Source organism: Empidonax traillii, unplaced genomic scaffold, assembly GCF_003031625.1.
Source record: "Empidonax traillii isolate 1590-97213 ecotype Southwest subspecies unplaced genomic scaffold, ASM303162v1 scaffold375:size1330703, whole genome shotgun sequence".
NCBI lineage: Eukaryota > Metazoa > Chordata > Aves > Passeriformes > Tyrannidae > Empidonax > Empidonax traillii.
This window is the reverse complement of record NW_020955568.1, coordinates 1,101,471-1,127,774: the sequence shown is the minus strand read 5'-3', so window position 1 is coordinate 1,127,774 and position 26,304 is coordinate 1,101,471. Positions and strand designations below refer to the sequence as shown.

The 26,304-nt window shown below is 48.4% G+C and overlaps 2 protein-coding genes across 3 annotated transcripts in view; one reads left to right on the top strand and one right to left on the bottom strand.

Annotated features, from left to right (window-relative positions):
• Nucleotides 1-24,966, top strand: part of NEK6 (NIMA related kinase 6) — a 44,939-nt gene extending 19,973 nt beyond the window's left edge. Inside the window, exons 3-10 of one of the 2 annotated variants that reach the window (XM_027892939.1) lie at nucleotides 3,839-3,979; nucleotides 4,917-4,979; nucleotides 5,691-5,801; nucleotides 8,854-8,962; nucleotides 10,202-10,309; nucleotides 16,456-16,550; nucleotides 21,043-21,156; nucleotides 23,854-24,966. In XM_027892939.1, coding sequence (XP_027748740.1) covers nucleotides 3,839-3,979; nucleotides 4,917-4,979; nucleotides 5,691-5,801; nucleotides 8,854-8,962; nucleotides 10,202-10,309; nucleotides 16,456-16,550; nucleotides 21,043-21,156; nucleotides 23,854-23,964 — 852 coding nt within the window. In that variant the 3' untranslated portion in view covers nucleotides 23,965-24,966. The remainder of the gene's footprint in view (nucleotides 1-3,838; nucleotides 3,980-4,916; nucleotides 4,980-5,690; nucleotides 5,802-8,853; nucleotides 8,963-10,201; nucleotides 10,310-16,455; nucleotides 16,551-21,042; nucleotides 21,157-23,853) is intronic. The other variant, XM_027892938.1, reaches the window with a different exon arrangement.
• Nucleotides 24,967-25,958: 992 nt separating this feature from the next.
• The window catches only part of PSMB7 (proteasome subunit beta 7), an 18,668-nt gene continuing 18,322 nt past the window's right edge, over nucleotides 25,959-26,304 (bottom strand). Inside the window, exon 8 of the mRNA XM_027892940.1 lies at nucleotides 25,959-26,138. Within this exon, the coding sequence (XP_027748741.1) occupies nucleotides 26,027-26,138 (112 nt within the window). The 3' untranslated portion in view covers nucleotides 25,959-26,026. The remainder of the gene's footprint in view (nucleotides 26,139-26,304) is intronic.

The window sequence follows — 26,304 nt, the reverse complement described above, 5'->3', positions numbered from 1 at the left end:
AAATTCACACTGGAATTCCAGCCTCAAAGTATGCAAAATTCTTTTCAGGCAGGCATTACTGAGTGGAGGCAGGTGTGTAATTTGGGACACTGAGAAGGTTTGATACACCGATGCTGATGGTAAATCATTGCTTATGGGATGTGTGTGCTGTACTGGAGGGGCTGAAGCTCCCCCAGTCCTGCTGCAGATGTCTTTTAAAGGTGAAATTACTTACAGTAAATGTCATTCAGATGAAGTATGCACTTTAGAAGCAGGGAAGCCATTCCTTGAAAATTAATGATGCATTGCAAATATCAGAAAAAAAACCTTATATCCAGCGTAAAGATAATTAAAATTCAGGTCAGAAGTGTATGACTTAGTCGGGCTAAATTTTTTAATGAGATTTCAGAAAATTAATTGGGCGAGTACATTTTTACTCTTCTAAAGAATATTTCATTTCGTGGCTCTACAGGAAAGATGCTTTTATTGGCATCTGAAGATCGTGGTGTCTGACTTTTTAACTGTTGGTGAACCCATCTTCAACGATTTTTAGGCTGATTACAAGTGATCTAAGTGTGACCTTGTAGCCATTTGTGCAGGCTGCTGACTGGTGCCTGCTCTCCCCGTGCCAGCCAGCACTGAAACGACTGACTTTGCTGTGAGCTGAGGCAGCCCTGGGGGTCTGTGTGCTGTGCCATCAGCAGGGATGTTCCCCTTGCAGCTCCCCCAGGCGTGGGTTCCCCTGTGGGCAGCGCTTGGGCAGCCCTGGCTCTGCACAGGTCAGTGTTTCCTGATGCTTTGGGTTTGTTCCCAGGGCACCTCTGGGCCCCACAGGAGGGGTTGGGGCTGCAGGCAGAGCTGTCCCACACCTCTCTTGGGCTGTCCGGGTTTTCCCTGGATCTGAAGTCGCTGCAAAGAGGTGAATTTATTGGCCACGCACTGATTGCTCTGGAGATTGAGAGTCTTTCTACAGAGCTGGTTTTTCTTATTCTTGCTTATCCCAAAATCCAGACTGTGAGCTGTACAACTGCTCACGAAGAACAACAAACAGAAATGTGCTCAGGGGTGTCCCACGTGTGCTCTCGGAGGGGACCGTGTCCAATGTCTGGTGTGAAGTCTGGCCTGGCTGTTCCTCCTGCACAGTCTGTGCAGCTGCCTCTGGTGCCAGAGGATTTTTTACAAGACCTTACTAATTCTGTGTTGCTGAAATTCTTGCAATACCTCAAGATTTGAGGGTAAAAGCCTGGCAAACTTCTCCCTCAAGTACCGTGACAAGGGCTGCTGTTCCAGCTCTTGCCAGCTTTGGAATTTGGGCTCTGGCATCAGAGATTCCGTCTCACAGAGCACGTGTCTGCCAGAGGAGATGCCCAGAAGAGCTTGTTCTTGGAATAATCTCTGCATTTCTGCTTAAAAATGAATGGCCTTTTTATTCGAATGAGGAATTAATTGACTTTGATCTTTGGCTTTTTATTTCTTTTTTTATGGAACAGGAGAAGAATGAGCCTTCATTGTGTGGATGAAGAGAACAGCCTTTGTCTCAAAACAATTTCTTCCCCTTCCTACATCTGCCCTGGGAACAGAAATGTGCAAACAGTCCTGTTTTCATAGTGTCCAGTGGTTGGAGCTCTTTTGGTTTGGTTTTTTAATCCCCTTTTTTTTTCTTTTTATTTTTTTTTTTAATTCAAGCTCCATCATTGGCCTTGAGACCTGACCTGCAGAGCCAGAGGTTCGATTTTGCTGCACTCTTGCAAACCTGGGCCTGAATCAGTCCTGACAATGAGAAAATGTGTTTTTGATGGGCAGGTTTGAAGGTGGTGGTGGTATCTAATTTTACACATAATTTATGTACATGAAAACTCTGAGTTTTACAGAAATAAGGATTGTGGGTTGTTGGAATGAATAGGGGTTGGTTCTTTGACAGCTTTATGAAAAACTGTGGTGGTTAATTGTAGAAGGGTGTGAGAACAGTGGGGTTCCCCATGTCAGCAGTTGTGAAATAAGTGAGATGTACATAAGGCCAGATTATAGGGATGGTGCTCTGAGGAGGTAGACGTTTCTTAGGTATTCTTTGTGTCCTTATAACAGTTTTTGGCAGAGTTTCCTGCTTCCCTTTATATACAGTAAAGCATTAGGGAAGGGTGAGTTTAAACACGAGGGGAAACGGCCTGTGATCAACAGGGAGCTCTCCGGTGTGCCTGGTGTAACCTGAGGAGGATTCCTGGTTTGTGCTGCAATCAAACAGCCTCTCCCTCTAGGAAGGCTCTGTTACTTTAATTGGGTCTGATAGGTTGTGGTAGCAAATGCAAATCTGGGTCACTGCATATGTAAATGTGCAGCTGCAGTGCTGGGGGTGCCAGAACACATCAGCTGAGGTGTGCAGGCATCACCCAGCACTGCCCCCAGCACCGCCTCCTTCTCATGCCATGAGACTGTTGAAATGCTCGTGGTGAGAGATGGAAAATCTTACCTGTGGCCTTGGCGTGTCACAAACAGTTCCTTGAAGTGTCGCTTCATCCGAAGAGAAGGGGGTTTGCTCTTTTAGGGAACTTCAAGTGAGGCAGCTGGTGACCACGACAGCCTGGAGTTCATCTCCAGTTGTGTGCCTGCTGAATGAACAGGCCTTGGCTGGGGGTTAGGGGATTGCATTTTGTCTGTGCTGGAGCTCAGAGCTGTCGGAGTGCTGGGGTTGGCAGCAGCTCCCTCCCTTCACAGAGCTCCATCCCCAGGCAGTTCCCAGGGCTGCCACAGGCCATGGTGTGGGAGTGCAGGGCGAGCTCTGGCCACAGCCAGCCTTGGGCTGCAGGAGAGGAGGGGGAGGTGACACCAAACCCACTTGGTGGTCTTCCACTGCCTGATCTCTGTATTGTCAGCATTTATCAAATGGAAGTGGGTTTTTGAGTATGAACTTCCACTGTGGGCATTGCTCCTCTGTTTGTTGTGGTAACGGTGCTTTAAAGGTGACAGTTTCAAACCAGCTTGTCTTGGTTGACTGATGGAGTTTGTGGGTCAGAAATTGCTATTTAGGGAATTTTATTGGTCAGTTCTCTTTAAAACACTGAATTTTACAGCTTTGTTCAGAGTAGCACAATGCACCTTGAAATCTGAAGGCATTTTGAAATGCCTGATGGATGCTCTTTATTCATGTTGAGTAGTGCTCTGTTTTATTGCTGTTGCAAAGAAAAGAAATCCAAACTTATTTACTTATCAAAATAAACATCCACTGGAAGAGACCCACGCAGTGTCTCGTATGGGGCTGACAAAAAATGCTGGACAGTTTTCCCTGCATTTTAAATCTTAATTCCAGCCTCTCCTTCTGTGGTGGGAAGTGACAGTGGTGGGAATAGTCATCTCCTCAAACATCCAGCTCCCAGCCTGCTCTCCCGGGACACTTGTGCTGGGACTGTGTGCTCAGGGGTGAGGTGGGAGTGATGGCTCATCCCTGGGAAGCCCTTCCACACCTCCACTTCTGTTTCTGTGGGTTTGGTGCAAACTGAAATGGCTCGAGTGCTGAAGCTTTGGAAGCGTTCTGCTTGGCACGTGTGGTAGTTTTGAGTAATTGATGTCCATAATTTGTTCTTTAAGCATTGTTTGGCAGTGGTGCTGATTGTGGAGCAGAGCAGGCTGGCTCTGGGGAGCAGTTCCCAGTCGGTCAGTGCATGCTCCCTGCCTGCCTGGGTGTTCACCTGGGCCTGCTCGGCACAGGCAGGGAGAGCTGCTGAGAGGCTGTAACGAGGGACAGCAGTGTGGGACTAATTAGCTATTTACACGCAAAGCAAGGGTTCCACGGTGCCCGTGGGTGAGAGCGGGAGGGTGTCAGCCCAGCCCAGCTCACTGACTGACCCTCTCCCCGGCCCCACAGAGGCACCTGACGGCGTTCCCGTACCGCTGCACCCTGGCAGACTTCCAGATCGACAAGAAGATCGGGCGAGGCCAGTTCAGCGAGGTCTACAAAGCAACTTGTCTGCTGGACAGGAAGCCGGTGGCACTGAAGAAGGTTCAGGTGAGCACTGAGCTCGCTGTCTGCGTGGGAGCAGGATGGGAATGGTTTAGGGGCCTGCACAGGCCACTTGGAGTCGGAGAACTGCACTGCAGGTCCTTGTCCCTCTGCACCCTGGAGTGGGTTTCTGTTCCCAAACCAGAGTTATGTAGCAGTAGTGCAATTTCATATTTTAAATTTCACCTCTTTGTAAAGTAAACAGATTTTACATTGAATATTTAAAACTCTTTACAAAGTGAGGTTGTACTGAAATGTGTGTGAAGGAATGAGGTGAGGCCCTCTGGCCTGCGGGATCCTGCCGTGGTGACACAGCTCGGCCATGGGAACACGGAGCACGAGAGGCAGAAGTGCCTGAGCTTGCTTGGGGAATTTTAGAAGAGTTTCTAAAAGACTTGGTTGCCAGCAGTGTAGATTTGTAACTTGGCTGAAAGGATTGGGCAGAGTCCAGAACAGCATTTTGTTTGAGATTTCCCTTTAATCCTTCAGCAGACCCTCTAAACACTTATTTCTAGTGACTTACTCTCTGATTGTTACAAAATGAATATTAATGCTCAATGTTATTGTTAATTATAACAGAGAAATTAGTGGAGGCTGTATCTGTTAAAAAGAGAAAAGTCAACATTTTGTCTTTTATTTTCTATATGAAATTAATAGTAACTCAAGGAATGAAAATCACGACAGTACATTCACAAACTAGTGTCTTTATTTTCCGGGCTGCTTAGAGTGTTGCCTACAGGTTCTAAAAATAGCTTTGCCCCAATGTTAGCCCTGTAGTGGTTTCAAAATAAAGAAAACATTGATCTTTATTTGATCTGGGGATTGTGTGAATGCTCATTACTGTAGAGGATATACAAGATGGGGAAGGAAAGACCAACTGCTTGTTAAAAGTACTTTTTTTGTTGTTGTTTCATTTTTATCTTGTATGTTTTTGTCTTTGAAGATTTTTGAAATGATGGATGCCAAGGCCAGGCAAGATTGCATTAAGGAAATTGACCTCCTGAAGGTAAGGATTTTTATAATGACTTTTGCCCATTTTTTTTTTTGTTTCTTTTGAGAAAAAAAATTGTTTTCAGGTTGGCAAATAAAGCTTATAAATATATAACCTTATAAAAGCATAAATAATCAGAAAAATAAAGTGGTGTGTGCAAGTTGTGCATTATTTTCCTCTGTCAGAGTTTTAATGTAATTTTGTTCTTCTAAGGGGCAAAGAGACCCCGAGGAGTACTGTAATCAACAGTTGGGGTTTGTTTATAATTAATAGGGGAGGAAAAAATCAGTTATTGCTTAACAAGACCTCTTTCAGGACACTGTTCTTAAATATTCTGCAACTTTGCAACAGAAAGGGTTGTGTCACAGTGTTTGGGTCGGGTTACTCTTTGCTCGAGGCACCTTTGTTGTGCTGTGCTGGTGAGAAGGGCTGTTCCTTCAGGGGGTGTGTGTGGTGACTCAGAGCCGGTGTGTGGCTGTGCCCGTGGCGGCTGTGGCTGTGCCTGTTGTGCCTGAGCCGGTGTGTGACTGTGCCCATTGAGGCTGTGCCCATCAAGGCTGTGCCTGAGCCGATGTGTGTCTGTGCCCGTCGCGGCTGTGCCTGAGCCGATGTGTGGCTGTGCCCGTCGCGGCTGTGCTCAGCAGATGCAGAGGGTGTGGGTGGTGTGTCCTGGAGGTGTCACTGCCACAGCACATGAGTGTTCCTCTGCATTCTCTCTGTCTGCAGCAACTGAACCACCCCAATATAATCAAGTATTTGGACTCTTTCATTGAAGACAACGAGCTGAACATTGTCCTGGAGCTGGCTGATGCCGGAGACCTCTCCCAGATGATTAAGGTAGGGATGTGTCCATCCCCAAGGTGCCTCAGACATCCAGGGTCAGGCACACACGGGCTGGGGGGGGCACAGCCGGGCTAGAAACACTTTTGTTCTCCTCTTGCAGCTTTGCACACCCATGGGGTGTTTCCAGACCTGAACCAGTGTCTGGGGGCATTTTAAGTACCCCAGGCCGTGCCATGAGCTTGTGGTCACAGCTCAGAGGGGAGCAGGGTCTGTGATTGGTGGGACATGAGTGCTGTTTGCAGGGCTGATTTACTCAGCCTGTGATTGATGGGGGCATTTAATTACTGTTGGGTTCACTGTTCACATTGTCTGTCTGCCACTCTGAAGACATTCAAGGAAGCGTATTGACTTTCTTTGCAATGGGGATTTGGGTTTGAGAAAATGTTTCAAGTACTTGTTCTTCTTTTATGTTGCTCTTAGGAATACTTGTATTGCTGCAAACCAGCTTTAGTTAAGCTGTTACCACCTGCTTTTATATTTTCTTTGACATGTTAATCTTTAGACATACATCCCTTGTGAGAACAGATGTGTTATATCATGTTTGTTAGCACTCTCAACCTTCTCTCCATGTTTTACCTGTTTTTTGCCATCATTATTCTGTAATTATCATAAATGAATGTTTGGAAAGTTCTCCTCCTCCTTGTTGTCACAGTTAAAATATCTTATTAACAGATTTGTTTTCTTTGCCAGCAGAGCCACAAGGCACTAGGCCAGAGGCTGTCAAACAAGTTCCCACTCAGTCCACAGTCAACGGCTAAATTTGCAGTGCCCGGGAAAATCTGCTCCGTCTCAGGGGAGAGCCCTGGGCGGGCGGGCTGGGAAAGGCAGTTGGCAGAGTGGCTGAGGAGAGCCCCAAGGTGCCAGCTCCAGCCCTCGGTGGGGGAGAGCGGCTGGGCTGGGTGTGGGGCAGAGCTGGACCTGCTGCCCCCGCAGAGCTCGCTGTGCCTGCAGCTCTCACTGTTCCCTTGGGCCGCCTTCTGTAACTTTTCATGATATAAAATATTTGCGTTCTTCTGTCATCTGCAGTTTTTAGTTTAAAACATCCCTTACTGTGTTCATTTGTCCATTTGTCCTTTGGCTATTTAATTTTTTTTAAATTGCTTTGTGTGTCATTCTAACAGGAGTTACCTTTTCCAGAGCATCCCTGGCAGGTTCTTGCCCAGCACAGGACTGTGCTACCTGTCAGTGCTGCCTGGCTGCTCTGTGTTCTCTCTGCATTTCAGGCACGGAGAACACGCATTTGGTTTTTTCAAGGTCACAGAAATGAAGTTTTTCTATTGGTGCAAATCTGGGAATTCCTTTTTTTTTCTTTTGTTCTTTTTTTTTTTTTAAGAGGTAAAAAACCACCAAATTCTAAATCCAAGAGGCAACAAGAGCCTCCCCCCCAGTGCAGCTCCGTGTCAGCAGCGGGGTTTGCAGTCACCCCCAGCCTTCCCCGGGGAGCTGAGGCTGATGGAGGATTTTCCCTGGAACAGCAGTGACAACACTGGAGGTGTGAGGGTGATAAAGCCAGGGCTGTCTCTGTCACGCCCCGGTGCCTGCATTATTTATGAGGGATGTAGAGCTGCAGGAAAACCCACCTGAGAGTTGGGACTTCCTTGTAAATGTCAGGCGAACCTTATTGGACATGACATTTAGAAAATTATCACTTGTGGTCTTGCATATCCACTCTGAAATACTTTATTGAGAATTAAATAATTTTATTGTGTATATAACACTTTCTCCCTCACCCTCTGTAATTCCCTGTGCTCGCTCTCAAGTTTTGGGTTGGAACTGTTGCAATCTGTCAGATTTGCTGCCTGGGGAATTGCACGGTCGTGCCCCTTCACAGCTGATCTGCAAAAGAAAATTTGCCATTCCTGGAGTCAAACACGAACCAGTAACAGCATTTCACATGAAATGGAAAATGTGACAGCGGCCATCAGATGTCAGTGCTGGGAGGGAAAGCATGAGATACAGAAAGGGGCAGCAAACAGTTCCCTTCCTTTATTCTCCTGCAGATGGGAATTGTCACGGGCACGGTGCAGAAGGGCAGCTGTGGGAGCCAGGAGGGTGTGCAGCATTCCCGAGCCGTTATCCAGGGGCACCTTGTGTGGCAGAGCACGAGGCTCAGTCTGGAAGCTCTGGAGGGGTGTTATGAGCGTGTTTTGTTAATGCTGTGGTGGAAGGGCTGGCTCAGCATCCAGCACAGGATGGAGCCCCGAGCACTCAGGGCCCTGCAGCTCTGGGATGGCAGAGGTGCCGTGTTCTGCTGGAAGGGAAGGAGCAGCTGAAGCTCTGCAGTGTTTGCCCTTCACTGAGGTGTGCAGCTGGTCACCTGTTCCTGGAGGAAGCTGAGGGTGATGTCAGTGTTGCAGAGGGGCAGCACCACGCTGCACTCCGTGCCCTGTTGTTGTGATTCCCCTTCTTTTGGGAGGTTCAGGCATCCAGAGGTGCATGGAACCCGTGCTGGGCACTGCCCAAACACCCCCAGAATGGCCTTTGTCCAGCCCTGTGGCTCCTGATCAGGCGTGTCTTTCTGCTCACTGCAGAGAGTGCAGTTCATTTAGTATTCCTGTTATGCATGAGATAGAATATGTTATTCTACCTGATCACAGAAGAAGCACGGATACTTTATTGATGCTCTGGCCATCTCTTAAAAAAGGGAAGCAGATTTCCTTGTCCTTGTTAATAGAGGATGCAAGAATGAATGTTTACAAGGGGGTTTTTAATGGTCTTTTGTTTCTTAAGGCAAAATATTTGAGACATTTGTTGTTTTGAGGCATTAAATATGTTTTGCAAGGTAATTAAGGAGATTAATGCTAATCATAATTGTGTCCATTCAAAAACGTCAAACCTATTTAAGCGTATTTTTCGTAATAGTTGGTAATTAGTGAACTGCATCGAAGTTTCCATACAGGGAGGAGGAGTTAAAAGCTAATCGGAAGAAAAGTCTTGCAGGTGCAGATGTGGAATACACGAGCAACCTGCAGCTGACTAACACAGTTCCAGGGACGAGTCAAATATGTTGCTTTTTCACTGATCTTTTCTTTATTTCCTCCCACAGTATTTTAAAAAGCAGAAACGGTTAATCCCGGAAAGGACGGTGTGGAAATATTTTGTGCAGTTATGCAGTGCAGTGGAACACATGCACTCCCGCAGGGTGATGCACAGAGGTAACATTAATTCAGTCTCTTTTCACTGAATAATAATATAATGTTCCAATTAGTAAGCGCCTGCATTCAAAAACAATTATGCTGATGTTCAGCCAGTGCATGTTTGGAGAGGCTGGAGCTGCGAGATGGATCCTCCTTCTGGCTCTGCCTCATTGTTAGAGGATTCAGGCCCGAGTGAGGGTGGTATTAGGAAGATGAGCTGCTTTGTATTCCAGACACTGATATTAAGTAGAAGTGTCAAACTTGCCATTAGAAAAGTGTCAGAAATAAAATGCTGAGACTCCTGGATACAGTGAACTCTTAAGAAATAGTCTTCATTATATTAGCTGTGACCTTAGAGAGTTGAGAAGAGTTTTCCTGTCTCACAGGCTTTTCTGAAATATTAATACAAAAATGTCCCACACTCTCATAACCTCTTCTCTATTTTCATTAATTATTTTTGAATCTCTAGTCTTAGCCTGTCTCCTAAGTTTGAGCTCTATCCAAAAATTACATTGGTGCTTTCAGAGTCAGTGCAGCGCTTTGGGAAGGACTGGACTCAGGAAATGCAAATATCCCAAAAGGCAGCAATCTCTGCTGCTTGTTATTTCCCTGCTGCTTTGAAGGAGTGAATTCCTCACTGTATTTCTCAGCAATGTGATGTCATTTTTGCTCCTTTATGCATCCCCTGATGCAGTTTATCAATTGTACCGGAATTAGGTCTGTAATTGGTGGCTGAAATGTGGAGCCCCTCACACTGAGTCTGCTCTGACGTGAGGGAAGAGCCTCTAGCTCAGTCCTGGCGTTCCTGCTTGGGAAACTGGGGTTCTAGAGATTTCTGCACTCCCTGAACCAACTGGGCTGTACAGAACCCAGAATTTATGCATATGTGGAACAGCAATTAGCCTTTGCACGAGGGGATGGTGGTGGGCAGTACAGTTTCCTGCGGAAAGTGAGCATTCCCAAAGAGAACTGGGCTTCTCTCTTTGATTCCCAGCAGTTAGAGGTTGCCTCTGTTCTGTTGAGCTGTTTCCTACATTTCCCCTCATTGGTATTTCTCGTGTGCTGGGAAGTACACTCTGATTTTTGTGTCTGTGCAGAGCTTGAGGCCTTGGAAGATTGAGCCTATCAAAGCTGTAAAGAAGCACGGTTCTGCTCCAGCCCCTTTGTACAGCGAGTGCTGCAGGCAATGCTTCTATTGCAGTATTAGAACCAAATAACCTTTTGTGGCTTTGACCTTTTACCTTTTTCTTCTTGCAGACATAAAACCAGCCAACGTGTTTATAACAGCCACAGGGGTGGTGAAGCTGGGAGATCTTGGATTAGGCCGGTTTTTTAGTTCTAAAACCACTGCAGCACATTCCTTAGGTAAGCTGGTACTTGTTAAGCGAGCCCTGCCGTGCGGTTGTCAGCTGTGATGTTCAAAAGCAGTGGTGTCTGTCCTCTGACGGTGACAGAAGTGGGATTCAGTGGATCCTGGATCTGCAGTGATGGGCATTCAGAATGCTCTGCATAGGCATTAATAGGTATCTTCTGTTTTAAAGCTTCGCTTGTTATTTTTTTCTGGAAGGCCTGGCCTGGTAAGCATGTGATTTTTAGCAAATGGAACAAATGCAGCTTTTCCACTCTAAATACCATGTTTGCCTGCACTGTGCTTGCTGGAATGAAATGTCACACCAGCACCTTTACAGCCCCTGACCGGGGCTGTGGCTCTCTGAGGTGGGTGAGGTGTTCAAAGCCCTCGTGGTTCATCTGTTCCAAAAAGGGACTCCACTTGAAATTCAGCTTAGGCTTTAAAGGTCCAAGCTTTCTTCATGTCTTCCACATAGCTCAGAGTTGTGTCCCTCATTTTCACCTTTAGCATTAATTCCAGTGCAGCAGAAAATTCCATAGTATGTACAGTTCATTGTTTAAGTCTCACAGTACAAAGTGTTTCCTGACTGTGTCTGTAACCTCTTAAGAGGTGATTTTCCATTTTTATTAATGGGTCCCAAAGGTGCTTCCGTGCTAGAGCAGTGAGGGAACTTTGGCTTCTGGTGCAGTTGACCTCAGTTGGTTTTGGAACACACAAGGGTTGTTTCACCCTTCGTTTTGTGCAGTTTCCTCCACTGGGTGAGTCTTGGTGAATCCTCTCTTTAATGTGTACAGACCTTATCGGTAACACTGGGGCTTCTCAGTGCACAACGGAGGAAGATTCCTGCCTTGCTTTGTGTGTGCTTAAAAAAAATAGGAACATTTCTACAGTTTACTGGCATAAAATAGGAGATTTCAGATTTCCCTTTGCATCAAAAGCTGTCCTAGGATATGTCCCCACTGTGCTTAATAGATGAAAATAAATCCTTTTCACAGAAAGTTACAATCAAATCATCTCAACAGGCCAAAATACGATCATGTCTAATTATATGATCTTATCTAGTTTGACTGCTGCACTTATTATATTAATAAGAATAAATTGGGGCTTGGAAGCTGGCTGCACATGTAAGCCAAGCTTGTGACCTTTAGCAGGGCTGCTCTCTCCTAATTGAGAAAGCTCGAGTAGGAAGAGCTCAGCCCCTTGTGCCTTTCCTCACATCACAGTGCCCTGGAAACAGGTGAATGGGGTGCAGAACACTGAGGGCGAGGCACTGAGGCTGGAGAGGGATGGACACACCACCATTTCCAGAGATTCCTGGATCCACGTGAAAAAAGAACATTTCAACAGTCACAAAATTTGCAGACTTGAAGCTTCTTCCTTTATTTTTGGTAATTTGCCAGAGATGCAGGTTTTGCAGCAGCAGGAGGTCGGCTGGTCGTGGTTTTGGTGTAATTAAGCCATTCTGTAGGTGTCTGTGGGGGATGATCCCCACGCCCAGCGCGGTGCCCGGCCCAGGCCGCGGTGCCGAGCGGGCACTTCCCATCCCACGTTGCCCCGGCAACCGCCCCGAGCCGTCACTTCCCTGGCTGCTGACCCATGAATTCAGTGTGCAGCTTATGCAAATATATTCATCTCATTTCTTCCTTTGGCTGTATTTGCTCACATCAGGCTGGCACAAAAGGGCACGAGGCAGCCCCCGACCCGGCTGACAGGTGTAGCACCGGCTCGGCAGCGCCGCGCCGGGAACGGCAGCCGTAATTAGAGCAAGGAACAGAATGAACGTCACATGAATTACCAGGCAGCAGATCATATTTGTCAGGAAGGATTGCATACATAAAAATTAAGTGACAGTACATGCCGGGGTAATGAAAGAAAAATGAAAGATTTGCCTGTACGCAGCTCGTGAGGCGCCGGCGAGCGCCGGGCTCCGAGCGCCGGGGAGAGCCCTGGCCCCTGGAAAACCTCCTCGGGCACACCTGCCAGGGGGGAAACGTGGACACCTCCAGTCCCCCGTGAGGGAGAGGCAGCAGGAACCAGCTGGGGCCGGAGGGTGCGGGGGAGTTCCCAGGGAGCCACCTGGGCTGTGCTCTCCCTTTCCCTTGGGAGCAGACAGGAGATGGTTTTCCACAGGGGAGAGCTCTTCCTTCACAAGCCTTGCCAGCAAATTCACGTTTTAAAGGTAATGGGTGTTCCTAGGGTGAATTTAACTACTCCTTGTTACAGCAGCCCTTCCTTCCCTAATTTTAGACTTTAGAAAACTTCAATAAATGCAGAGAATTTCCAATAATGTTAGAATGGATAACTTTATTGAGAACTGGTCTAGTGCCCATTTTTAGCCACATAAACTTGGCATTATCCAGAGCTTCTGACTAGCTTTACGCTTCGAAGAAACGAGAGGGGAAAAAAAGAATGAAACAACAACAACAACAACAAAAAACATGCAACCAAAAGAAACCAGTTTTACACAGAGTAGGCTTGTTTTGGAGCAGATGATTTATTATTTATTCTTGGACAAGAATATACTTAGAGCAGATTTTCCTTTCGGGGGATGCACATAAGTCAAAGCTTCCCAGCCTAGAACCTGCCAATAGCTGTGGATTGGAGTGCAGGGGTGTTACCCGTTCCTTCTGGATGGGAGGGTTACCAGGGGCCAGCTGAAGAGCTCTTTAGTAAACGGTCTGTTTGCCTTTCCTCTTTTCTTTCCTCTACTTGCCAAGCCAGTTTGCCATCTGAAACAAAATCCCAGGGCTTGGAGGGGCTGTAAACAGGGCTGGGTTAGAAAAAATGGACACAAGAAATCCACTGAAAATGTCAACAGCCAATATTGTGGGAATTTTGAGGAGTTTGGGCCTTTTGGTCTGTGCCTTGAGTACAGTGTTTGTGGAAGAAAAGGTAGATGCAGAATTTCTGCAGGTATATTGTTCTACATACATGTATAAAACAAGTAAACCCAAAACAACCAAACCACAAAACTGTAAGGACTTAAGTGGTGGTGTGTGATTAAATACTAGTAAGAATAAAAAATAGAGAGCCTTAAGGCATCAGGTCTGGTAACAACAGCTGCAGTATTATGCACAAAATATTTATTGGTTTTTTTCTAAGAAGAAGTAGATTTTACCTGCTTTTTTTTGTTTGTTTGTTTTCCCCCTTGAAACAATTCGTGGGGGTACCTCACAGTGAGATTTGAAGGAATTTAATGTCTTAGTGCCTTTGAGCACAGTCTCACTTTAGCTAATTCCTAAATTCTACTTCTGGGAGACGACCTGAGCCAGCTCAGAGCCTGTGGGAGACACTGTGTGCTGATGTCAGTCTGACAGTCTGTGTGAAGGTGTGGGAGAGCCACTGCTGGGGCCTGCCTGGGTACCTCAGATTCAGCAGATGAGACTGACAGAGCCTCCTGCAAGTGTGAATCCCATTTCCTTTGGCTGTGCTCACGAGCAGACAGGGCTGAGTTCCACAGGAGCATCAGTGCTGGCTGAGCTGTGTTTGCACAGGGACATAACCCTCCTGTGTGCCAGTGCTGATAGCCTGCCCCTGTGACAGCACCAGAGCTCCTCTGAGTCAGCTGGAAAACGTTTTCAGAGGGGCTGAGCGGGATCTTCCTGTGCAGGGAGAGCCTGGCTGTGTTCAGAGTGAGCCCTGGATGTGCTGGGGCAGCTGTGGGACCTGTGCACAGGTGGGGCTGGAGTTCAGACTGGACACGAGAGAGAAGGAATTGGAATTTTATTTCTGGAATAACTTTGCTGCCTTTGCCTCTGTGTTTTCCTGGTGACATAGGAGACTCTGCTGCTGTTCTAACTGGGAATAATTAGCATTTCCCTGCTAATTGTAGCCGTGTAGCTGTGCCCAGGGGGAGCAGGGGTGCTCTGGCATCGCTGAAGGGGCTCAGGGTCAAGTGAAGTGTTTCAACTGCCAGGAGCAGAGCAGGAAGCTCCTTGCTTAGCCAGAGCTTCCCTATGGTTTGGCAACCTCTATGACTTCAAAGGCAATGCTCTACCTCCTGGTGAGTGATACTGGATCGGAGCAATATTTTGTATTTGCAGCAGGGCAAATGCCAAAGAAAGTTTCAGATGAACAGTCTCGATTAGACTGCTCTTGTCAAATTGACTAATGGGATGCAATGGTGAGCCCTGACTGATTGCACTGGAAGCCTTGTGCAGTTTTCTAGAAGAGCCTCATTATGGGACATTCCCACGTAATGCTGGACAGGCCGTGAAGAGAATTGGGCTTGTCAGTCTTTTATCATGACAGTTATTTAAAAATTAATGCCTCAGTTTTGAAACGCGGGGCTCTGCTTGTTTGTGCATTTGCCGACAAGGCTTCGGTAATGGCAGGTAAATGTGGTGGGTGGGCTCAGGAGAGGAGCTCAGGCGTGGGGAGCTCCAGAGCTGTGGGATGTAGTGGAGCAGATTAATGCCCGGCCGGGCGGGAGGGCACCGAGCCGTGGCACGAGCACCCAGGGGGGCTCAGGCTGATCTAAAGCAGGAATCCTGTAAAGCAGGAATCCTGTAAAGCAGGCATCATCCACAGCGACAGGGGGGCTGCCCCAGCACACCTGGCTGCCGTGGCCACACAGCCCGCTCGCTCCTGCTCCGAGGTGGTCGCGCAGTGACCGGAATAACAGCCCAGGAGCGGCCCTGGCACAGGAGCACGGGCACCTCGGGGCAGGGCTGGGGCTGCCCTGCTGCTCCCCCTGGCCCTGCCCCGCTCCCGGAGCTCGGGGTGGGAAGAGCAGCAGCACAGAGAGGGTGCAGCTGGGGAAGTGTCTCACACGCCGGTGCTTCCAAAACTGTCCAAGAACTTCGTGGGATGAGTCACTGCTGCTGCTGCAGCTGCATATTTTTAATCAGGAAGATGAATCAGTGCTGTCCCAGCCAAGTCAGTTCTTGCACAGAGGTCTGGCAGCTGTGTGGGGATTACTGGGAGAGCTGTGCTGTCCATCGTGTGTGTCTTGCGTGCACATGGGATGGAGCCCTGGAAGGGCTGGCTGGGCTCTTGGAGTGAGTCCTGCCTGCTCCTGGTGTCCTGTGAAGTCACTCTCTATAGTCTGTTAAAAATTATTAACAGATCTCTGGTCTCTTCCATACCCAGGGGCCTTTCACTGGCAATTAAACTTCCCCAGCCAGATCTGGGACTGTGTCAATCTGACTTGCTCCTCCTCAGCATGGAAACAAAATAATCTCCATGTGCTATTTTTGCTCTGTTGTGGTTTGTATAGAATTTACAGAAATGTAACTTCTCATTAGGGTACCTTCACAGTGAAAGGGGAGTAATTTCTTGTTTAATGACCTGAAAGCATGAGCTGAGTTCACCATGCAGGGCAGCTGATTGCTGAACATCTTGGGGGTCCAAATAAATGACCAGCTCTGTGCTGGGTCACCTGTGCAGGTGGCAGGGGTTGGGTTTTGCCTCTCAAGGCTGTTGCTTTCTCCCCAGAACTCATTTATTTCCCACAGTGCAGATCCCTCCTCAGGAACGCTGGGGAAGGTGGTGGCTGTTCTTCCCCTCCACCTCCAGCACTGTCTTTCTGCTGCTTATTAGTCCTCCAGCTGTCTCAGTCAGCATTTCAAATGGAGAAATTGTAAACTGAATGTTACAGGCAAATTAAACATTTGCCATCTTGTGAGGGAAAGGTCTTTAATTAGGAGAAGGATACACTGGAATGCCAAAAGGAAAAAAAAAATTGACAGGGGACGGACAAGCAGAGGAAGCAGGAGAAAAGAGCATATACAGTCCTTGGATGTTTTAATAAATGATGTATCTGAGGATTATTTGATGTAGTTGAGACTGCCAGGATGTCTTGTATTTCAGTACCACAACTGAAACTTATTTAGGATTTAAAAAAGAACCTTTTTGAGGTAAGGAATTCATTAATAATTTTCTGTAACTTCTGTCCAAAATAGCGCAGTAAATTTCTTTTGATAAAGTACAGACTTGTGGAAGTACATGGAAATCCCCCAGCTTCTGACACGAGTGCAAGTTGGAGCAGGGTGACAAAGTTTGGAATGATATCCTGGTTCTTGCAGAGACTTTTGCCCCTGTGTGGAGCTGTTCCCTGCCCTCAGGGCTGCTGGTGACCGGCTGGGGTGGGGACAGCAGTGTGGGACAGGCTCTGCACATCCCCGGGGGAGACAATAACCCTGTTCTGTTTGTTTTGCAGTGGGAACTCCCTACTATATGTCCCCCGAGCGAATACACGAGAACGGCTATAACTTTAAGTCTGATATCTGGTCCCTGGGCTGTTTGTTGTACGAGGCAAGTATCTTCTCTGTTTCCCTGGGCTTGTGGAACCCTCAGCTCGGGCAGGAGTGCCGGGGGCCGGGCTGGCTGCAGCCACTGCTGGAGAAACCCGAGCAAAAGTTGTCCGGCTTTGTGCTCGCCGAGTGCTGGCTGAGCACCAACAAAGGGCTTGTGCCACCCAGCACAGCACTCACTCCAAGTTAATTTAGGTCACAGCAGATGCTGAGGATGCAGCCAGGAAAAGCCAGTTCGCCGCATCCCTCCTTCCTGCTGGGAGCAGAGCCCTGTTAGGGCAGCACAGTCAGAGTGTCTCCTGAACACTGCTTTTGTTTTCAAAATAGCAAATCCATTTGAATGCAAGCTACTGGTTTCTCAGAATCCATTCTGACCAATTGCAGTGTTTTAATTCTGGGAGCTTTCAGTAAAGAAAAATAAGAGTTTTTATGTAATGTGAAATCAGGGTCTTTAACTATTAGCCTATGGGTGGAAGTTTTTCTAATTGTGCATTGTGTTACAGCTCCAGGCACAGACCCAGAGGTGAACTGCCCAGTGTGCAACTTGTTCTTTAAAGCTGGTACATGTTTTTGAAAATAAGTGCTATGATTTTATAACAGTGCATTCAGTTTTGTGATTTCATTTTTAGCAGGGATCAAAGGGTATTGAACAGTCTTGTACTCATTTATAATCTAATCTAAATCTTTTTTTTTTTTTAATGGATCTTCGAATACAAGTGGAAGTGCATGTCAACATTTAGAAAGCTTTTATTCCAGCCCAGAGGATTAAAAATCCCTGGGATATTTAGTAATAAGAATGTTGCTCATGTCCTCTTTGGATAACAAATTATGTGAACTGGTGACATTTTGCTTCTCAGTACAACTTCTTGTAACCACATGGAATTAGAGAAATGGAATTGTTTTTCTGAGCACATCAGATGTGGAAGATACTCTGGCTAAGCCTGCACTTCAGCTGGTTGGTCAAACAAACCTGGCAGGACAAGGTGGTGTAAAAGTCGGTTTTGCCACGTGGAAGCTGTTCCCAGCAGGAGTCAGAGCTTGGCACTGCGGGGTCCTGGTGGGAAGAGCATCTTCCCCCAGAGCTGAGTGCCTGCTCAGGGAGGCTGGCACTGCCTGGGGTGGCACTGCCACACGGTTCAGAGGGGCTGGTTTGCTGCTGCAGGTGGGAAATTCCAGGGGGGTGAACCTGCTGAGGGACAGGCTGGGCTGGGAACTCAGGGGAGGGATCCATCAGACCCTGCTGAAGGCACTGCAGACCCCGGGGGGCTCCACTCCAGCAGCACAGTGGGCCCAGGAGCGTTTGTGGACTGGAGTGGGGTCCAAAAGCTGCTCCTGGTGACACCCGTGGGTGCCCGGAGCCGGGCACAGTGCCAGCGTTGGCTGCAGTGGTACCAGAGCAGTACAGGTGTGTGTACCTGGGTCTGCTGGTGCTGTTTGATTTAGAGTTTCAGCTGTGGGCACAGAGGGAAGGAAGTCTGACCTCCCAGTACTTCGTTGTGCTGGCTTGAGGAGGAATTCCCAGTGCAGGCTCCAGGTGAGGACTGGCCCTGCTGGGGGGGGCTGGCCTGGCCAGCTCTGCCAGGAGCAGGCAGGGTGGGCCCAGGTGGGCTCCAGTCCCAGGTGCTGCTGCAGTGCCAGGGTCCCTCCCAGGCTGAGCTCCTGGAGATGGAATTCCAGATTTATGCAGAGAGAAATATTTAGCGTTGTGCTAAGATATGTTTTTGTTGCAGGCAATATGGTCCCCTTATGGCACAGGAGTCTTGGTACTCCTTGTATTTCAGGCAGCTGAATTAATTGCACACTGAACAGAATTCTCTGGTAGGAGTAGCAGTACTACAGGAATATCTGAGAGGTTTGGCGTGTGAAGCGTTTTTGGATTTCCTTCCTACGTAGGTGAGGCTTAACTTCGGGAACAGGAGCTGTGAGATCTTGCAGATTCCAAGGAAGACTTGACAGGTACCAATTCTGTGTTCAGCAGTTAAACAGCTACTTGACTTCTTAAACTTCCTAGAATTTCAAAAATTAAACCTCGGATTTGTGTGCCTTTGAAGGAGCTGTGTTTTATCTGCACTGATTTCTTACAAGGAGAATGTTTTTCCATTTGGCTTAAGAAGTAAGGAAGGGGGATGCTTGTTTGGGTATGAGTCACTTCTGATCTTTCTCCAGATAGATTGTGCAGATAAGCTGCAGAGATTTAACGTACAAATTGCCTTCAGAGACAGGCGTGTCCGCTGGAATCCACTTAGGGAACATTGAGGGCTTTGGGACATGATGCCACATAGCACCACTTAACTTTGACATTGATAATCACACAGTGATTTTTATTAAATCTTATCAATATAGTAGTAACTGTCTTCATCCCTCACTTCCTGTAGATGTCTGTCAGCAAGATAACTTGGAGGGGATAAAAATAAGTTGTTAATTCCCAGAATGTAGCTAGAAGCAGTGACTTCAGCAGTTGTGGCAAGATGATCAGTGGAAGCAGTAGCAGGGATTCCAACCAGTCGTGCTGCGTGGTGGGGCTTGGCCGGGGGATCTGCCAGGCCTGGGGTAATTGCTCTAATCAAAATGTCAGCAGCAAACCCCAGCTCATCACAAACTGCACTCAGTGAGACACTTGGAGTGCCTGTGGTGATGGCCCTGCTCTGGTTACCACTGGGTGCCCTCTTTCCACTTTAATTCCCTGCATTTACCCTCCCAAACCCCACCGTTTCCTTCCCATTCCTCCCTTTGGCACATCCCTGCTTAACTAGCCCTGGGATGGAAAAGGAACAGCAACTGGAAAATCCCTCTCAACCTCACTGCATTAGTGGTGTTTGTACTGAGATCCTGCAGGCCCTGTTTAACCCTTGCTGTGCTTTCCCCTTTCCCCCATTAGTGCTGTGCTTGGCACAGCCCTGTGTGCTGGGCTCTCTGCGTTGTTTGAACCCACTGAGAGCAGTTTGCCATCAGTCCTAATTGGAGACTGGAGGCTCTAATTGGACTGTAATTTTTCTCCCACTGGTTTGCCTGTTTCTGACAGTAGTGAAGCAACAGTGATACTTCACCTCTTGCCTTTAGAACCTTCCAAACATTCTCACCTGACGTTGGGGTCCTTGGGAGCCCCTCAGGGCTGTAGGTTCACGAGGAGTAGCTTAGGTTACTACTGGTAGTGGTGAGGAGTGAGGAAGAAACGTAGGAACTTTAAATCCTTTAAAAGGCAGGCTGGTGATTTAAAGCAAGGGTAGTTTCTGCTGGTGTGTCCTGCACTGCTCGACTCCTGGGTGTGTGTTGATGGCACTGAGGTTTTGGTGGGACCCACAGCCCGTTCCTGCAGGGCCCCTGCCCAGCCACGTCCTCTGCTGGGAACCAGCCCAGACCCAGCAGTTCCAACCCTGTCCTAATCAAAACCATTTGTCTGTCACCAGATCCCTCAGAACCCATCAATCTTGGCTCCTAAGTGCAGGTAATAGATTGCAGGGGCTGGTATTGGCTCTAACTCTGCTGGGAGCTCGCTGTGTGTCAGCACCGCGCAGGGTAATGAGCAACAGACTAATCATCATCAGAAAACCCGGCAAAGCCGCAGGGAGAAGCAGCAGCTTCAGCTGGCCTCGGGATGAAAAGCAAGGCCAGGTGATGGGGCTGGTCAGGAAACAGTTTAAAAGATCTAAACAGAGGGGTAACACCCCCAGTTAGGCAGCAGGAATTCCTCAGCAGGAGGTGTTGCTGTGCTGGGTGAGGCTGCTCTGACCCCCGAGCTCCAGGCCCTGCGTGGGAACACGAGCAGAGGGTGCTGCTCTGCCATCAGCAGACACTGGCTGGGAACTCACAGCCCTCGTGGCTTTGCACACTGAGATGCAGTTCCTTGCTGAGACTCCAGCGTGGCACAGACACATCTCAGTTGTTCCCCAGAGCCTCCCGTGGCTCTCCTGGGGGATCAGCCTGGTTATCTGGGGCTGCCGTGGCACTGCTGAAGGTGCCAGTGCTGGAGCTGTAACACAGGACTGGAAGGGGAAAAGACCAGACTGATCAGGAACATTGTCAGTTGTTTGGTTCCCAAATCTGCCTGGGATATTCTTTTATAAATAGCCCATTTCTGGCAGGAGAGAGGTGTGTTTTGAGGTTTTGTTTTTTAAAGGCTGAAGTACATTGCTCTTGCCTGTAAGATTCTTTGCATTCTAAGTAGCTAAATGTCCACAGATTTAGAGAGATGATTGTTTGAGAGGGTTTCAGAGTTGGCTTAGAGCCAGTTGGGTTCTCACTGATGCTCTCAGTGGTCCAAGCATCCTATTTCTTGGGTTTTTTCCTTGGGAAGCAGAGCAGTGCCTGGCACCAGCCCTGCCAGGGCTGCAGAGCTGTGGGGACCCTGGATCAGCACGGGCTGGGGGCAGTCTGGGAGCAGCAGCATCCCTTGCTCACTGGCAGAGAACAGAATTGGCTCTTGCAAACCGGCAGCACTGAGGGCTCTCAAATCCTTTGCCTTTCTGAAATGTTTCCTGGTTTTTTCTCTCCAGATGGCAGCTCTGCAGAGTCCCTTCTATGGAGATAAAATGAACCTGTTTTCTCTTTGCCAAAAAATAGAGCAATGTGACTACCCACCTCTTCCAGCTGAACATTATTCTGAAAAGGTAAATGGGGAGTGTGTTTGCAGGGGAATGGGGTGGGGGTGCAGTGAAGTTCCTTCTGGCACGGGGAGAGGGAACCTGGGAGGAGGAACAGCCCCATCCAGGGCAGAAGGGGGGGTGCCTGGGGCTCCTGGCTACCTGGCTGAGGAAACAGCTGTTGTGATGGCTGAACATTGGCAAGCTAAATCAAGACAAAAAAGGGTTTCTTAACATGAGGAATATTTTGGAACTGAGTCTGGGGCGCTGGCAGAGACCAGCAGTGAGCCGTGGGAAAGCCCTCTCCTTGCTTCCTTTCCCTTAAAACAACATTCCATAAACCAGCACTGAAATGTTTGTTTATGAACAGTGTGTAATGAAGGGGGGAAGGATTCTTTTTAAGAAAAAGAGCAGAAAAGCCGTTTAGTTTAATGCAATAAGCATCTCTACAGCAGCTGCACTGGGGCTTTTCAAGGCTGTGCATCTGAAGGAGAGGGGTGGGAGCAGCCTCTGAAGCTCAGCACAAACCCCCGGCCCTGTCCCTGCAGCTGCAGACACGCCCTGGGCTTCCTCAGGGCCTTTCAGAAGGGCTTTGCTTCTTTCCTCCCTTACCTCCACAAAGCAGCTGGTTTTCCTTACCTCCTCCTTCCTTACAGTTGCCTGCTATTTGAAAGGAAACGGGTAATGGAATTTTAAATGTTCACTGTATCCTGTGGGGCTTTTGTCTGACTCCATCTCGAGTCCTGAGCAGCGGGGCAGGATGCCTGGGCAATCCCAGTGCAGCGGGAGAGCCGGCCTGGCCCCCACCCTGGGAGGGGCCCCACGCCACACGCTGAGTTTGGCTTCGCTTTTCCTCACCAAGGCTCTGGTGCCAAACGGTGCTTTGAGAGCCAGTCTGTAAATGCATTTGTGCGTTTCCCCCCGAGCTGCCGAGGCAGCCCCGGCCCCGCCGGTCCCTCTGCCGAGCTGTGCGGCTCCTTCACTCAGACGTGCCTGCTGGCAGCAGGAATTAGTGTAAGTTGACAGATGTGTTTCCTGTCTGTACAATTACTGTCTGTTTGCTTCCCTCTGGCAGTGCTAAAGAGTGTGTGTAGTGCAGTGATCCAGTGCGGGGTGAGAGGCTGGTTTGCAGCTCAGAGCGCCGGGTCCCGGAGAACTCGGCTCCAGATGGTTCATGCACTATTCACGGGATGCTGGCAGAGTCTGTGCCTGTGGCTGCAGCTCCTCTGCTGCCCAGGGAAACAGCCAGCAGCTCCAGTCCTGTGAGGGGTAGAACAGGGCTGCACCATCAACAGCAGCCAGTGTGGTACAGCTGTGCAGGTTGGTTCAGAGGAACAAGGTGGAGTGTTCGGGGCAGAACCGTGGCTTTCGGGGTGTTTCCTCTTTGTGGCTCACCAGGCCAGATCCTCCTGGGAGCAGCTCTGTGCTGCTGGTAGCAGGAGGAGGAGCTGGGACTGCAGCCAGGACTGGTTTTCTGTACTGGGAGCAGATTCCTGGTAACTGGAGGTCTGGGTTGGCACTGCTGATCCAGGCTCAGCCACCGGTGCTGTCGGTGCTGCTGAGCTGCCTGTGGGGACAGAACTGTTCGAGTGCTGCTCAGCTCCTGGCTGGACCAACGTCCTGATGGCACAGCCTTGGGTGAGCTCTAAGCATTTTAATTTGGTGGGAGTCTTGTGGTGATCTTGGCTGATCAGGGCTGTGTTAAATCTTTAGGGTCTCAGGGTTACAAAGGCAGCAGCATCCCTGTCCTCAGGTCACAAAGTCACCAGAGAATGGGGCAGGGCCTGGAAGCAGGTTTGGGGTGGGAACAAAGATGGGCCCTTCCTCCATCCAGAGCTGAAAACCTCAAGTACATTCAGTTAATGCAGCTGAAGCTGTGTGCTTGATAGCTGTATGGTCATGCTTTTAATTACTGCTAAAATAATTGGCACTATGGCTCTGGGAGGATGTGAGAAGATCAGAGGCTCAAGGCTGTTTCTCCCGGTGCCTCGGGGGTACGAGCAGCTTTCAGTGTCTGTATAATTAAAAGCTACAATCTTTCATGTGCACAATAAAGAGGGTTGGGAGGTGGGGAGACTCCAGCCCTTCTGCATTTTATTTATTAAACATAATCAATGACCAGTCTCTCTCCTTCACAAAGGTTTTTAGGAAACACCAGGGTCTCACAGCCATGTCCAACAGCTTAAGATGCTTAAGTGCTGGTCAGACTGCTGCACTCCAGGGCTGGCAGGGTTTGGTGCTGGGGTTGGTTGTACCAGGAGCTCGGCTCAGGCTCCCCCTTCCCTCAGAGCCCCTTTCACTGAAGGTCCCTCCCCGCCTGCCACCTCAGGCACATTGTGGTGGTGATTTCCCTCCTTCAGCCACATCCTGCTCCGGCCACTGGTGCCTCCCTCCCTCCCTCCCTCCCTCCCTCTGCCCCAGCCCCGGCTGCACACGCTGGGTGCTCCTGGGCCGGGCTCCCTCTGCTCCTCTGGCATGGAAAATGTGCTGGGGTGTGGGAAGATTTAAATACCCAGTGAAGATTTGGTGGGGAAGGTTCTTCCCGGCCTGTCTGGAGGCAGGACACCCAGGAGGCAGAGACATGTGCCTGCAGCCTGCTCGACATCTGCACCAGGAGGCTCCAGCTCCCGGCCTGGCCTGCAGAGCCCGGGCAGACGATCTGGAGCCTCTCCCAGTCGGGAAGCAGTGGATTCATTCCCTCTGTGCTGTTGTCCTGTCTTGCAGCTGCGGGAGCTGGTCAGCATGTGCATATACCCCGACCCAGATCAGCGGCCTGACATCGGTTACGTGCACCAAATAGCCAAACAAATGCACGTGTGGACCTCGAGCACATGAGCACACGGAGCCAGCACAGCTCAGTCTTACTTGAATCCTTTTCTCAGCTGAAAGCGACTGGTGCCAGGTCACACAGGTGGGAGGTTGAGCACTCGCAGCAGAGGCTCCATCATTTGCAGGTTATTTGACAAGGACTCTTACAGGTGGTCGTGCTTTAACGTGAAGATTCTGTGAGGTATTGCAAGTGATTCTTTTATTTTTTATTTTTAAGGCCAATAACGTTACGGATGTAGATCATTTAAGGGTCCTTTCTTAAAACTGTCGTGTGTAATCTAGGATAGCCGATATTACCGAGGGCTCGGCCTTTGCCAGACCTTCTCTCTTAACTGTAATGTGAAATACTGAAATAATTCCTTCAGTGAAATCACTTTATACTAATGTAAGAATTACCGTAGATTTTGTGTAATTTGTATAACTGCTACTTTGCCTCTTCTGCAAATGGTTAATAGCAAATTCAGTTTTTACTTGGTGTATTTTAAAGCAGCCATTTATGTGTTTTTATTAATTCCCTCCTCTTCAGACTTAGAAACTGGGAAGGGTTGGGGGGTGGGAAACACTTTGGGTTTTCTTTTTTTTTTTTTTTTTAATTGTAAACTTTGTGTATTTTGCTGATGCATTTCTCTGTCAGAGATGAGTTAAACATGAGCCTGGGGAAAAGAAGCCAAACATGCCAAGCAAACCCAAACCAGCTTTGCTCCTGCAGAGAATTGCTCCTCACCCTCATTTTCCCTTTGGGAATGGCTCTTCTCAGCCTCCAGGTTCTTGTTTAAAACCAGTGTTGATCGAAGCCAGTTCGATTTTGGTGCAGAGACTTTTACACATTCAATAGTACATTGGGTACTATCAGTGGAACTTCAGCAGTGTTTTAAACACTTGGAAAATTTTTTAAAAAATAAATGAAATGCTCTGTGTATGGAATTCTGCATAGGATCAGCCCCGTCCCTCAAACTGTGAAAGCTCATTACAGAATGTGAATGTCAATGAATCTCAGCCTGATCTGAAGGAGTCATCGTCTCTAACTGCATGAAAATTGTCAACAGCTAAATTCATTCATTGAATCAATGATTTGTTTCATTACTGCCGATGGAAATATTCCCTGCTTTAGGAACAGCCGTGGATTCACGTTCCAGTGTTTCCATTCCATGTGCCTGTTGGGAGGAGCGGGGCTGCACTCGGAGTTCCTGAGGAAACCCCTCAGCCTGAGCCGCTCCCACGAGTGCCGGGGCTCGTGCCAGCTGTGGATTTGTGTGTGACAGTTCAAATGCAGCCTGGGCCTTTTCTCTTTTTTTTTTTTTTTAAGGAAAGCTTAAAATCCTTAATTTTTTTTGAACTAAGATTAGGGCTAGGGTTACATACATATATATGCTTTTAGTGGATTTTTTTTAACCTAATTTGCTCTACTTAAAGGAAAACCGCAGTGCCGTCTTCAGCTACTCCTAGCAAATTTGGGAATGTTTTTATAGGGTACCAAGAAAAGCCATTAATTGCTGTGAATAAGGTTGGCATCATTAATGCAAGGTGTCATTTACTGAGGCTTCTCAGCAGAAAGCTGAGGGCGCTGCTCTCAGGAGAGTCAGGACATTCAAATCAGCAGGAGAAGGTCGTGGAGGCACCAAATTGCTCCCACCATTCCCATGCCAACCGGCTTGGTTAATTTACACCCGGCCCTCAGGTGTGAGCTGAGCCTGCCCCTGCACTGCAGCTGTCCTGGGGGCAACACGAGGAGGATCAGCGGCTTCCAGGGCAGCTCAGCTCACTGGGAGGATCTGGAGAACTCTGGTCACTTTCTTGCTACATAAAACTTCTTAGTGCTTGTAAGGAAATGTATTTCAAAAGGTAATTTTTTGCAATTGTGCATTTTTAGATAAATAAAAAAATTATTTCCAAAATAAACACCTTTGTTTAAAAAACTAAGAAGTCCAGTATTAAAGGAAATACCAACTCTCCGAGCCCCATGGTGCAGGCTCAGCTGGGCACAGAGCAGGAATGAGCAGCACAGACACAGGAGGAGGCAGAGCCTTCTTTATTGGGTGAGACTGAGCCACGGGGCAGCCCGTGGGGCTCAGGACGTGTCCATGGTCTGCACATTCTCGTCCAACACCTCGATTTCCAGGTGAGCCACGTTCTCTGTGAGAACAGCAGTCGTTCCTTTTGCACACTTGTACCTGCCAAACCTGGGAAAGAAAGGGGGGAAATCAGTCTGGAAGATGATACGTGGGAAAACTTGCATTTAAATTTTACAGAATCACAGAACAGAATATGCTGAGCTGGAAGGGACTCACAAGGATCAGTGAGTCCAACCCTCAGCCCTGCACAGGACTGTCCCCAAGAGTCTCACCA